Raw genomic sequence first — 14,072 nt, forward strand, 5'->3', positions numbered from 1 at the left:
ACCATGACACTTTTCTTTTCTCGTGTCTTCAATTTTCTGATCTACGAGTTGATTTTTCTTTTCCCCACTTTGAGTTGAAATACTGCATACTGACAAGGATAAGCAAATTGTATATTTTAATAATTTATTGAACAAAAATATATGAAAACAAATAAGTTAGTACAGAACTTAAGAGTTCAGCTTCAGCTTTAAAACAAATGGCCTCATCAAGCTCTTTGGTGGAACACAGAATTTAAAGTTGCCCACTCCACTGAAGCAAACACAACATTCCCACCACCACACCAAGTCATTTCATCACATAGACTTCTTTTGCCATACAAACATATTTTGACCAGTAGTTTGTCTAAGAAGAAATAAATACTGAGTCTAATGTTTTGGAAGAAGAGAAGAGATAATCAGAGGGGTGGAGTTTGCACCACCTTCATCAAAACAAGGACTGAATAATGGGTAGAGTTTCTCAGTGAAGTTACAGCCAGTAAAGGAGTAGATGAGAGCTGCTGCTCCTACATCATAAAAAGACACCAGACCCTCTTCATAGTCCACAAACACCCCCACTTTCTGTGGTTCTGCTTTCAGACTGAGACAGATTGAGGGGCCAACAACAGCTTTGTACTGATTTCCATTTCTCAGCCGAATGGTCCAGTGGCCATTCCTGGGGCACAGTGGCTTTTTCTCTTTCCTGTTTATTGACTCGTTGGCCACTCCTAAATCCCACTGAGTTTTTTCATTGACCTGAACTTCATAGTAAAATCTTCCTGAGGAAAACCCCTGCTTTCCCAGAACATTTGCATAATAAATGCATCTCTTGGGGGTCTCGGAGAAATTATGCCTTTTGTTACAACTAGATACTTGTTTCCCATCATCGGACAGGACGAGGTTAGGATGTGCTGTGTCGGGATCCAGAGTCACATCCACTGCGTACTGCTGAACCCTCTTCAGCTCCACATCATCATGCAGCTTCTTCATCTCTTTACTGAGTGTCTGCTCCAGCTGAGCAACAGCTTTCTTCACAGTCCCCTCGTATGACGAGTGAACTGTGACCTCGGTCCAGTCTTTGGTGGGTGGAACAGGGTTCAGGGATGGTAAACTCTGGAGAAACTGGAGGTGGTCTCCAGTGTGTGAGAGCTGCTCCAGCTCAGAGATGTTCATCCTCAGCTCAGACACTTCTTTCTCCAGCTCTTTGATGAAGCCTTGAGCCTGGCTCTCTGTTGTTTTCTGCATCCCTTCGATCACACCATCGAGCTGATTCCGACTTTCTTCTATACACTTGATCAGACTGTCAAATATTTGCTCACTTGCTGTTTTCTCTCTCTCTGCAGCTTCCTTGCTGCACGTTAACAATTCTCTGAAGTTGTTTATTTTCTTTTGTCTTTCTCTGATCATCTGATGAATTCTACCCTCTCTTGCTTCCACTTCGGCCTTCTTTTGCTCATATTCTGTTTTCAAAGGAATGGTGAGATGTCCCTTGTGATTGGACTGCTTGCAAAATTCACACACTGGCATCCGGTCAGTCTTGCAGAAGAGCTCTAAAGGTCTGTTATGCTCCTTACACATTCTGTCTTCAAGGTTCTTTACAGGATCAATCAGCTGATGCCTTTTCAGGCCTGTGACTCTGTGATGAGGCTCCAGGTGAGTCTTACAGTAGGAAGTCAGACACTGCAGGCAGGACTTCACAGCCTTCATCTTGGTTTCACTGCACACCTCACATGAAACTTCTCCTGATTCGGCTTGCTGTTCCTCTGCTCTGCCATTTTTCTTTACGGTGGACTGTTTGAACATATCCACCATCTCAGATAAGATGGTGTTGACGCACAGCTCTGGTCTGCTGTGGAAAACCTTAACACACAGTGGACACTGACAGCAGAGACTAATATTCCAGTTTTCTGTGATGCAGTTCTTGCAGAAGTTGTGTCCACACGGGATGGTGACTGGATCAGTGAAGACCTCCAGACAGATGGAGCACAGAAACTGATCTTCAGACAGATAGCTGGTTGCCATGGTGTCACACTGAGAGCAAAAGTGAAGGTGTGACTGGCAGCAGTAAATTTAAAACGTTTTAAAGTATGCACCAACATTTTGTTGAATAATTTTCAAAGAATTCTATGAGTTGAAATCTTTGAATTAAGAATGAAAGCAAAACTATTCAGGAGACAGATTCACATCTTGTAATATGCTGAATATGTGTGAATGCTGGCTGTTTAAACAGCTCTTTGGATTAAAATAAATCTACTTGCGCGTACTTGTCGAAGATTTAGTCGTGTCAGCGACACTTTACTGGAAGTTTTTCAGAGAGTTGTAAGGATCAGCCTCACCTTGGGTTCAGATGAGTCTTGTGTTTACTTTCATTTTTCCTTCAGTCATGTTCTCATGTTTCCTTCTTTCCAGTATAGCTCCGCCTCTCACTGCAGGTAAACTGTCATCATTTTAAGACATAGTGCTCTTTGACGCAATGTGAATAATATTATTTCAGATGAATTACATTTATTTATTTATTTATTTATTTTTTTGTTTCACACATGGTACAGCAGTAATGCATTCCCATACACAACCTTCCTTTCAATTAAAGTAACACTGTTTCCATGCATGAAAAGGAGCAGGAAGAAGAATAAATTCTTATTGATACCTGCCCCCTATCTGTGATAATACAAGTAGGCAACCAAAATTACACTATGACAATTTTCTGCACATAACAAAACAAAACAAAGCAAACAGAACAATATACTCAACAATGAGCAATACCACTAAATATCAAACCAAAGGGATCATTTTTCTACAATTAAATTCTATTCTTTTCAACTTCTTCATATTGGTTTATCATTTTATTCTTATAGCAGATTTTAAATTGAGAAACATTTATACAACACTTAAGATGATCACTGAGAGAATTCCAGTTTCTTATGCCTATGACTGTTGGACACATTTGCCTTTGTGTGGTTCGAGCAAACCGGTGCTTAAAATAAAACTTCCTTCTGCCGTCCCCATTTTCTGAACACAATACAAATAAACTTTGTAACTTAAGAGGTAGTGTTTTATTTTTTGCCCTAAACATAATAGTTAAAGTCTGTAATTTCACTATGTCTTCTAGTTTTAACAATTTCGATTTTATAAACAAATTATTGGTGTGTTCTCTATATTTAACATTATGCATAATTCGAAGCGCTCTCTTCTGTAATAAATATAATGGTTTCATATTAGTCACGTATGTATTCCCCCATACTTCAACACAATAGCTCAGATAGGGTAGAAACAATGAAAAATATAATATTCTCATTGTCTTGTAATCTAATATATATCTAACATTACCCAGGATATAAATACTTTTAGCCAACTTTTTTTTAACATGTTCAATATGTGATTTCCATGTTAACTTGTCATCCACTATTACACCCAGAAAACGGAAATCTGTCACTCTTTCAATTAATACTTCCTCTATAGATAATACTATCTCTTCCTCCTTTACACGGTTTCCAAATATCATAAACTTTGTTTTTTCCAAATTCAGTGATAACTCATTTACATCAAACCATTTTTTTAATTTTTTCCATTTCAATAACCATAATTTTAGCCAATTCTTTCAAGTTCTCTCCGGAACAATAAAAATTTGTATCGTCTGCAAACAAAACAAAATTCAACATTTTTGACACATCACAAATGTCATTTATATATAAATTAAAAAGTTTTGGTCCTAAAACAGAACCTTGAGGGACCCCACATTCTATTTTCATTCTATCAGATGAATTGCCTAAACACTGCACATACTGAAACCTATTATCTAAATAGCTGCTTAACCAGTTCAATACTATTCCTCTCACACCATAAGTTCTTAACTTAGAAATCAAGATGGAGTGTTGCAGAGTGTCAAAAGCTTTTCTTAAATCAATGAATACCCCTATAGTATATTTATTATGATGTGTTGCTGATGAAATGTCTTCAATAGTATTCATTAATGCTATTGCTGTTGATCTGTTCCGTCGAAATCCGTACTGACTTTCGCTTAGCAGTTGATGTTTTTCAATGAAACTATCAAATCTTTGTGCAAAGAGTTTTTCAAGCACTTTAGAAAACTGTGATAGCAATGATACTGGTCTATAATTATTAAAACTATGTCTGTCTCCCGATTTATAAAGAGGCTGGTAGCATAACAGCCCTGCTACCAGCACCAGGAGTTTCTCACTCCTAGCTGTAGATTTTGAGTTGTCTTCTTACCCAAAAGACAAGAATATAGAGAACGAGAAAATAAATGAAGCAACCAAACAATCAAATGTTTTTAGGTCAAAATCAGGCAATGAAACAAAAAAAACAAAACAAAAAAAACCCTGGTTGAGATAAGTTCTACAATATATATTATATATGAACCTACATTAAGCTGAAGATGGAATCTGTACTGTTTCTCTAATCTTTAGCTCTTTCATTCATTCATGGCTTTGGCATTTCAGTGTCACAGCTCCCCTCCTCCTGCCTTCAATCTTCACTGCAATGCTCAGCTGTCCAGCCAAATCTCCCTGTTAACATATGCAAAACAGACGCACCCTTTTAAAAACAGAGGCTTGTGTGCAAGCTTTACTAGCACCATGCTAACTTCCTGTTGTGGAACAAAGCTACAGGCTTCTTGATATAATGATACAATACGACTTAAGATTAGACCACAACCAGTATCTTCACTTTTTACATAATAAGGCTCTCCTCTTGGCATATTTGATCAAGTTGTATTGAATACTATCAAAGTAATTATTTCTGGCATCTTGATCTGTCCTTCAAGAGATCGACACATTAGCCAGCTATGTATTGTTATTGGCAGAGATAATTAGAGGAGTTTTGTTTTTTACATGGAACAAAACAGCCAGTGTCAGCCTGTTTTACCTTCTGACCCCGGTCAGTGGATTGAGTCTTCTAGCTGCATGCCATAGTATCCTTGGGCAAGATACTAAACCCAGAGTCGGAGTGTGAATCTGTGCACAAATGTTAGACAAGGGGCTGAGGGGTAGAAACAAGCACCTGCATAAATGTGTGTGTGTGTGTTTGGTTGTATGAGGCTAGTGGGGAAAAGCACTTTGCATGCTCTGTTAGAGCAAAAAGGCATTATATAAGTAACAGTCCATTTACAATTGACCTTAAAAATTTACCTTCTGCACACTGTGTTTATATATTCTAGGAAGTGCCTAAGCTTCAGAACACTCTTCTCTTCTCTTCTCTTCGGGATCTACTGAATTTTAACGGTTTTCTCCTCAAATTCTTAAGTTTCTTCTTTACCTCATCTTTCAAAGCAAAGATGGGATGTGCTTCTTACTTTTCTTGCTTTCAAAGCCCATGTCTGAGAGCAGATAGACAGTTATAACTAACTCACACCAGACACTGATGATCCAGTGCTTTGTGAGGCAGACCTTGCTTTTTTTGGATAATATCAATATCTGTATCAAAATACATTTACGAGTCCTTTACGGGTCTAGCAATTGAAATAAAAAAGAGAATAAGCATTGTAGTGGTCTTTGGATCCTACCAACTATATTTTTTATATGGGAAAACAAGGAAAGCCCTCCTTCACCACTAACTAAAGTTCTGCTGCTCATGTTTATGTTGTGTTAAGTTTGATATACTGTATATTTTTAAGGAGAGTTCTTTGTTCTAGGATTAAACAAACTGACAAACAAATATGTACAAACAAGCTGCTGACCTTCTTCAAATGGATTTTACTTTTACCACTACACTGACATCTGGACTACATTATCCAGAAAGAGTAAGGAACCACCACTGCTTTCAGTCTTTATCTATTAGCACAGCCTTTCTGTTTTCTTCCCAACCAGGGGACATTTTTAATGCTCATTCAAGCTAGTGAGAATTTCTTTTCAGCATCTTTGGAAAGAGCTGCTTATTTGCCAGTAGGAGTTCCTGTTCATGCAAAAACAAACAAACAAAAAGTATCTTTGGGTATTATGCTTCTGAGGTAATTATTTCTTTGCTTAGTGGTTACTGTCTTATGCAAAATACTGAACAAGGGATTCATGGACTAGGTTTAATGAAAGCATCTGAGTAAAGCTGCCACCCATGCAGTGCTGTTGAATGCTAAGATTGAAGATGGGGTACTGACATTAAAAGCTGATCCATTATCAGCTGATGGGTATCCCTTCAACCCCCTCCTCTACTCTCCTTTCCACTCTGTCCAATCACAATCTCTTCCCTCTTCATCCAAAAATTAAATTCGGCTCATCTTGATGCTGAATGGGTGGGATGTCACTGTTGCTAGGATACATCATTCTGGCAACTGGGTGCTTTCCTTGGAGGCTCAGAGGAATAAGAGAGGAGGGAATAAGAAAGGGCAGGTAATGATTGCAGGCGGAAAAGAAGCAAGGAGGACAGCAGTAAAAATAATTGTTTAAAGGAGATGAGGGGTAAAAGCAACAAAGAGAAAGTAAGGAAGATCGTGGGAAAGAACAAATGACCTAACAGAAGGAGTAATCGGAAAGGAAGGAGGGCATAAAGAGTCTTAAAAAGCACTTGCATTATGATGCTTTGGCAATTTTGTCCTGCCATTAAAAGCCCTGTTTGAGAGTGAGAGGTAAGAGGTGGAGTAGGACAAAAGGACAAAAAAGAGAAGGAAGAAAAAAAAGGAGTGATTAAATAGCAAAGTGATATCAGAAGCAGGGAAAAGAACAAAGTGGAAAGAGGGGGAGGTGATAAATAATAATGGAAACAACTTGTGTTTGTTTTATCATTATGCAATCTGCCTTTGTGTAGTCATCATCCTTGTCCTTTGCACAGAATCCTCCCCTTTGGCATTTTCCTGGCAACTGGCTGTCAGACTGATGTTGCTGAGAGTGACTCAACAGTAATATTTTGCATTGCTAAGTGCTGTGAAACAGGTCAGGTACAAATGCTGGCTAGCTGGATTGAGATTAGAATACCACTGATGCTGTTAAAATAGGTACAGTGGGGAAAATAATTAATTGATCCTGTAATGAATGTGTAAGTTTTCTTACTTACAAAGAAATCCATCCATCCATCCATCCATCCATCCATCCATCTTCTTCAGCTTTTCCGGGGCCAGGTCGCGGGGGCAGCAGCCTAAGAGAACAGAAGCCTAGACCTCCCTCTCCCCAGCCACCTCCTCCAGTTTGGGGAACACTAAGTAATTTCCAGAAGAGCCAAGAGACATAATCTCTCCATGTGTCCTGGGTCTGCCCTTGGGCCTCCTCCCCGTGGGACATGCCCAGAACACCTCACCCAGGAGGCATCCTTGTGAGATGCCCGACTCAATCCCCTCTGCAATTCGCTTCCTTATCATGGTGAAGGGGTTTTCTTGTCCCAGGAATTCCATGGGTTACGTTGTCTCGTGTAGGGTTTCCCATGGCAAACTGGTCCTGAGTGAGGGAACAGACAAAGAGCGATTCAGAATACCCCAATGAGTAGAACACGAAGGGAGCAGTTCACCCTGCCCAGGATAGGGTTACTGGGGTCCTACTGGGGTCCAACAATCTTGAAAAAACACATTGCATAAAAGTCAGATATTGATTTGCATCTCATTAAGTATGAGAACTAAGTATTTTAACCTAGAAAGAACTACTGATTACAATCAACCCGTCAATCAATTACAGACATTCCTGATCTCAGCCCATTATGTATTTAAATCACACCTGTCCACAGAATCTATTTCTTCCACTGTAGACTCTCCACACCACAGGACAAGACCAAAGAGCTGTCCATGGACAACAGGGACAAGACTGTAGACCTGCACAAGGCCAGAATGGGCTACATGACCAAGCAAGATTATTGGTGAGAAGGTCACAACTGCTGGTACAATTATTTAGAAATCAGTTGCTCTTGGTATGGAGCAACATGCAAGATCTTCTCTCGTGAGGTGAGAAAGATCATGAGAACTACATAGGAGGAAATGGTTAATGATCTGATGGCAGATGGAACCACATTGGTAACACATTTCACCGCATTGGACCGCACGGTCCTCGTGCTCAAAAAGACACATCTACAAGCCCATCTTAAGTTTGACAGTAAGCATTTAATGATTCAGGGAAGGCGTTGATCTGTTCTGGTCAAAGAAAACTAAATTTGAGGTCTTTGATGTCAGCAACTCCTCCTGTTTGGAGGAAGAAAAATACTGAGAATGACACAGTACAACACAGTCAAGCACGGAGGTAGAAACTCTCTAAACACCTGTTCGGCAAATAGTATCAGTGCAAATTAGAAATGAAAAGAAGCTTAGTAGCTAGCTGGTAAGCGACTGGAGTGTTGTGGAATCAAGAGCAAGACGTCTTTGCCCCAATGCTTTGTATTTCAAAAATATAATAGTAAGAGCAGAAGCCTAATAGAAGCACAATTCAAAATAATACTAGAACCAACAGAAACTCAAAGCTCATGAGTTAACTAAGAATTCAAAATACAAGAACACCACAAATAATAGTATTAAAAAGTTGTAGTTGTAGTCTTTATGCAGCTTTCTCATGTCATTCTGGAGCAAGATGTGCTCCGTATCACAGCTCACAGGCAGTTAGTGTAAACGGCTAAAATAAAAGCGGTGAGCGGTGGGAGACATCAAGCATGGCCGCCAGAGGGTGTTTTCCATCACCCGAGCCCCCTCTGCCCACTTTGGCAGCTGTACTAGTCAGTAGGCTTAAATGGGTTAACAGACATAAAATGAGGTAATCTGCAGTGTTTGCAGTGCAGCGGGGTTGGTGAGGTTGCGATGGGTGCTGGCTCAGCGTTGTGTTTATCCCCCTGTGCTGTCGACAGAGCATAAAAGAACTGCTGCAGCGAGCCGCTCTCATTCACGGCCGGATTAGTGGAGCATTTAGTCGTCTTTTTATTATGATTTTTTCCTTCTTTCTTTTTTTTCTTTACCCTGCGTGCCTTGACAGCACGCAGATGAATACATTACTGAGTGACCTAGGCAACTAGAGGCAGTGCTGTCCATAACACCACCTCTGTATGCTCCATCCAGCTTTCACATCTCCTCCTGTAACATCTGGGGCAAAGATAAGAAAATGTGACATTACATTCCAAATATATATACATATATATATATATATATATATATATGTATATATATATATGTATATTTGAAAGTCATTTTTGTAGAACTTTTTTGTAGATTAATATTATATATACATTTTTCATTGACAAATATTATGAAAGCTGAGTTCAGGTCCTGCTTCTGTCCCTCTCTCTCTCATTTGAATGCATGCTTCGGATAATGATTTTCCCCCCTCTTGTCCAGGTTGGCAGAGCTGCAGCTATTTTTAGAAAGAGGAATTGCTTTGGGGAACCCCTGTAAGTACAGCTGCCTTCCTCTCTGTCTCTCCTCTCCCTCCCTGAACACAAAGTATACTCTCGAGCAAAACCCTTCCTGGGATTTCTTACTTTATGCAGCATAAAAAAACATACTAAGCTCACACCACCTAATTAAAAGGTTTGTTAAACCTGCAAAATGCAATGTATTCTTTGACATTTGGCAACACTGTACAATGTTTGGCGAAACATATGCATCACCTGAGGACCGTCTGCTCCAAAGCACAGACGTTGTTTATCCTCCTGAAAGGGACGTGTTGGACTGACAGTAGCTGAGAAAGCTGTCGGGCTAATAAGTTACTCAGACGTTTCTGCTTGGCACAGGGCTGCTGATGAACACACACCAGCTGCTGTGAAGCTGCAAAACATTACGCTGCTCACAAAAAGAGTTTGTCTGCAAAATAGCAGATGATGGAAATAGTACACACAGTAAATACACTGGTGAGAAATGGCAAAGAATGATATAGATATTACACAGATTCATATGTAAGATTATATTTATACTTTTTTAATTGCTTAAAATCTTATTTTATAATGCAAAACACTGTGACAGTTCTCCTTGAAATGTGCTATATAAATAAATTACTAACCTACATTACAGTATTTGATTATCATTCATTCATTACACTTCAATGTAACATTATTTAATTTATTATAATGACACAATGAACTGAGAGCACACATGCAGGAGAGACGACGGCAACAACAACATCAATGACAAGACAATGAACTGATGAAACTGAGGAACTTAAATACACAGAATGATTGGTGTTTAGAGACCAGTGAGTGAACAGCTGAACTTAATCTGAAGCAACTGGAACAGCAAAACAGGAAATGTGAATGAGTGAGAAATAAACTGAACATGACTAAACCGAAAACACTGGGTCAGCGACACAGGAACCCTGGTCAATGTACTTCTTTAAAAAGCTGAAGTAAATTTATAACCCATCACCAACTCCATGGTGTTGGGCATTGACCTGTTGGTTGTGATGGTTAAAAAGTGAAGGGATGCCCAAGTTATTAGAATTTAATCAGTCCTAGATCAATGCTGCTAGCACTGCCAAACGGCCATCTTTTTTGAAACTGACATTTTACTTCCATTTCGACAGGGAATCCATAATTATTGTGTCGTGAACTACATCTGTCATTCCTGTGCTGAAACAGAAACATCACCGAAGACAAAATCTTTGCATACATCGTCATCCTTTCTGTTTCATTAATAGACTCCTGGCTCCTTTCTCAGGTTTCCATCATTTAGCTTTGCATAAGAACAAAAGCTGACCTAATGTTGGCGTAAAGGCAGAGATCATCAACGCTGCACAGTTTGCTCAGATTGGGTTTCACTGCTCCAGCATTTTAGCAGAGGCCTTGGACGGTGTGTTATACCTGATCTGCATGTCCACAACCGGGATGGGATTTTGCCTGGCTGGTGAATTTTAACCTCTGAGGATGCTGGAGAATGCATAAAGACACAGATGCTCAATTGCTTTTTCATCATTTACTCGTGTCGCGTTTGTCTAATATTAAACATGTGACTGTGATGAGTGAAAAGACACATTACTTTGCTACTGTTTGCAAACACATTTGGAATGAAGCTCATTGGAGTAAAAAAAGTGTCAAAAACCAAATCATTAGAGATCACGATATCCTGAATTTCTTCCCCCCCCCCAAAACACTGGCTCCAACAATTCCCATAATGCAACATAATGTCACACAACACTGAAATCAAATGCTTTGTCATCGTCTGCAACATTCCTTTTGACAACTAGAATATGTGTAATTTCCTGTGATAAAAAGTATTCCATGGTATGTAAGCTGGAGGTTCTTGCCTTATACAAATATAAGTCTGACTCTCTCACAGGGGGAAATCTTAGCCCAAGTAAACACTTTCTTTGTCTCCCTCTTTATCTTGTCTTTCTCCTGGCTGGCAGTCAGTGGCTGCATTAATGGAGCATGCTGCTATAAATAGACCAATCGCTTTCACGTCGCTGGTGATTTCGTCTGTGTTTGAGTTGTTGACATATTTTGTGTGGGTTTGCACATCGTTTCTTCCCCAGTCTGTGAGAAAAGTGGAATCTGCTCAGATTTGTATCTCCCATATCATTTCTTAATCCAGACCTGTCGAGAACTACTTAATGACAGAAAGGTCAGCTTGCTCTTTTTCACCAATATTCTGATTCCCATTCAGCTTCAAGTATTTTTCCACTGTACTTTTGGACTTTCTTTTCTCTGCAGAGTGCTGTTCTCTCATATGACCAAGGATATAAAGATCACTACACGCTTGCTCCCGTTAAATCCCTGCTGTGCCCTTTCAAACCTATCACCTCGTGCCCACTCTGCACTTGCTAATGAACTGCCTGAACTGTCAGAGTTGTCTCTGTTCCCCTCCTCTACTCATGCGTGCTGAAATCTTCTCCCAGTTAGCTGATGTGCACGGCTGCTGCCTGACTCCTAACAGCTCTATCTGCATGCGCTGTCAGTGAGACTGATGGCTGACACAACAGAGAGGGATCGGGAGGAGGGGAGGTGGTGGTACTGTCTGGAAGTGTGTGTGTCTGTGTGTGTGTGTGTGTGTATGGGGTGGCAATCAAAGGAGGCCAGGCGATGACTCAGAGATTTTGAAGCGCAGCCTTCTCTGGTTGCCAGCCTGCCTGTCTGTGTGGCTGACAATATGCTGACTCCTCGCCACCTTATCGGATACCCTGGTTGGTCTCGGCTCGGCTTGGTTACGCTCTGTCCCGACCCAGACAAAGTCCTTTCTTGCATGCTCACATTTTGGACCAATTTAGGGGCCAACTGTGTTGCTATAAATACAGGACTATATGATGTGTGTTATCGTCTGCATATGCTCATATAAAGTTTAGGCTGACCCTAAAAGGAAATTTCTAAGCTACATCTGTCACTGCTGTCCAGACATTACACAGCATGTTATCATTAAGTATCGGTGCACTATCTGTGTGTTTAGTTTGGTGTCAAACATTGTTAGGCTAGCAATATTTAAGTTCCTTTTGTAAAAAACAATGTGATTACATTTCTTGCAGTAAGTCAGATGAAAAGATTGCGCTCCCATCTAAGCACAAAGAGATGGATCTTTAAGGTAATTATCTTAGCTTATCTTAGCATAATAAACGGAGCTAGCTAGGAACAGCTAGCTTGGCTTTTTCCATAGATCAACAGTACACCTGCTAGCACCTTGAAACTCGCTATTTCAAACCCTGAGTCTTCTGTGTATAACTCACACACTAACACAAACACTAAAAATGACTGTTTGTCATCAGCTAAGAAATGCTGTGGGGACAAAATCACATACTGGCATTTTGTACAATGTAAATGTTCACTAATGTGGTAATAGGGCCAGGCTACTCCATTATGCTTTTTATGCTAACATACCCTGTCTTTCTACTTTTTTTCTAGAGTGGTATTGATCTTTTTAAGGAATTCTCAGCGGGGTGGTGAAAATATCAAAGTGTTCCTTCATGACCTGTCTTTTAAACACTCACTCCTGGGAAGTTTGAAAGAACTGCAGGTGGTCTACTTTAGAGGTCTGAACTTTTTATTCTCTTCGTTATGTACCATTGAAAATAATCCATATTATATAAACTTAAACTGGATCAGCACAGTGGTGCAGGGGTTAGCACTGTGGCCTTGGCACGTGAAGCTTCTGGGTTCTAATCTTCTCTTTGCCTGTGGCCTTTCTGCGAGAGTTTCCTTTGGATGCTCCAGCTTCCTTACAAACGTCTTGATGCACGCTCAATCATCCAGGTAAGTAAATGCTCAAAAGTTGATTCTGTTCATCTGGATGTAGCGTTTTCAGAGAATTTGCATATTAATGATCAAGGAACTGACCTCCCAGTACATTGTTCCTTCAGCAGTGCTACTTTCAATCATTATGCAAATGTGCTTTTTATAAGATTGGGGAAACCTGCAGTTAACTGAGACTTCCAGTTGCTTGGATGAAATTGGTTCCAAACAAGTATACAGTGGTGCACAGAAAACTTCCTTGTGATTCCTTTGGTCACCAGCAGATTACCGCAACCACCAGCAGAATGCATGCAAGCCAATGAATTGTCTGCAGATACTCGCTAATTAACCCCCAATTGGTACTGAAACTGTGAAAAGTGTGGCATAAACCAGAAATAGGGAACCTTCAAAATAAAGCTTGTACCTTTTGAAATGTTTTGGTTGTATGGGTAAGGCACAAGCTTTACTTTGAAGGCGAACCTGCTCGATTTCTGTTTTTGTCACACTTTTACAAATTTCACTACAGCTTGGAGAGTGTGCCAACAAGTTAGCGTCTCCCATGCAAACTGTGGGTGAGTTTTGCCTGAGGAATTAATTGCTGACTTAAGCCAACTTTCATCTAATACGAAAGTTGGCTTAAGTCACTCCTCAGAAACAGAAGATTTAAACAACAGGTGGGTTGGGTTTCTGTGCTCACAGCCAGAGCTGTGTGCCTTGCATGAAAAGCTAAACTTAGCTGTTTATTTAATAATTACATGGATAATCTTTTCAAGTACTTACTTTTCAAGTAATTGTTTCAAGTATTTCTTGTTCTTTGGAATTAATTTACTTCCAAACAACAAGTTTGGCAGTAAAACAACACAATAAAGTTAAAGTTTTAACTTAAAGGTTTTGTCTGACCCACTACTGGCAAAACATATTGTTTTAGCAGAAATGTCAGTAGAAATGCAGAGTAGTACTCCTCATAGTATTTAATATCCTCATAGTAGCTGCAAAGTAATTGACGCCTTCATATACAACATGTGTTTTCCTTTCAT

General features: G+C 39.9%; 1 protein-coding gene across 1 annotated transcript; it reads right to left on the reverse strand.

Moving 5' to 3' along the window:
* Positions 1-205: 205 nt before the first annotated feature.
* On the reverse strand, positions 206-1,998 carry LOC146370003 (E3 ubiquitin-protein ligase TRIM39-like). Its single transcript, XM_084910595.1, has one exon. The coding sequence runs from the start codon at positions 1,996-1,998 to the stop codon at positions 367-369; it is 1,632 nt and encodes a 543-aa protein (XP_084766721.1). The 3' UTR covers positions 206-366.
* Between the last annotated feature and the right edge of the window lie 12,074 nt (positions 1,999-14,072).

This window comes from Perissodus microlepis, chromosome 17 (genome assembly GCF_051167445.1).
Source record: "Perissodus microlepis isolate ML-2025 ecotype Zambia chromosome 17, ASM5116744v1, whole genome shotgun sequence".
Taxonomy (NCBI): Eukaryota; Metazoa; Chordata; class Actinopteri; order Cichliformes; family Cichlidae; genus Perissodus; species Perissodus microlepis.

Bases quoted from the DNA above. Each gene is read 5' to 3' on its own strand.
- LOC146370003 (XM_084910595.1), bottom strand. From the start codon at position 1,998: ATGGCAACCAGCTATCTGTCTGAAGATCAGTTTCTGTGCTCCATCTGT.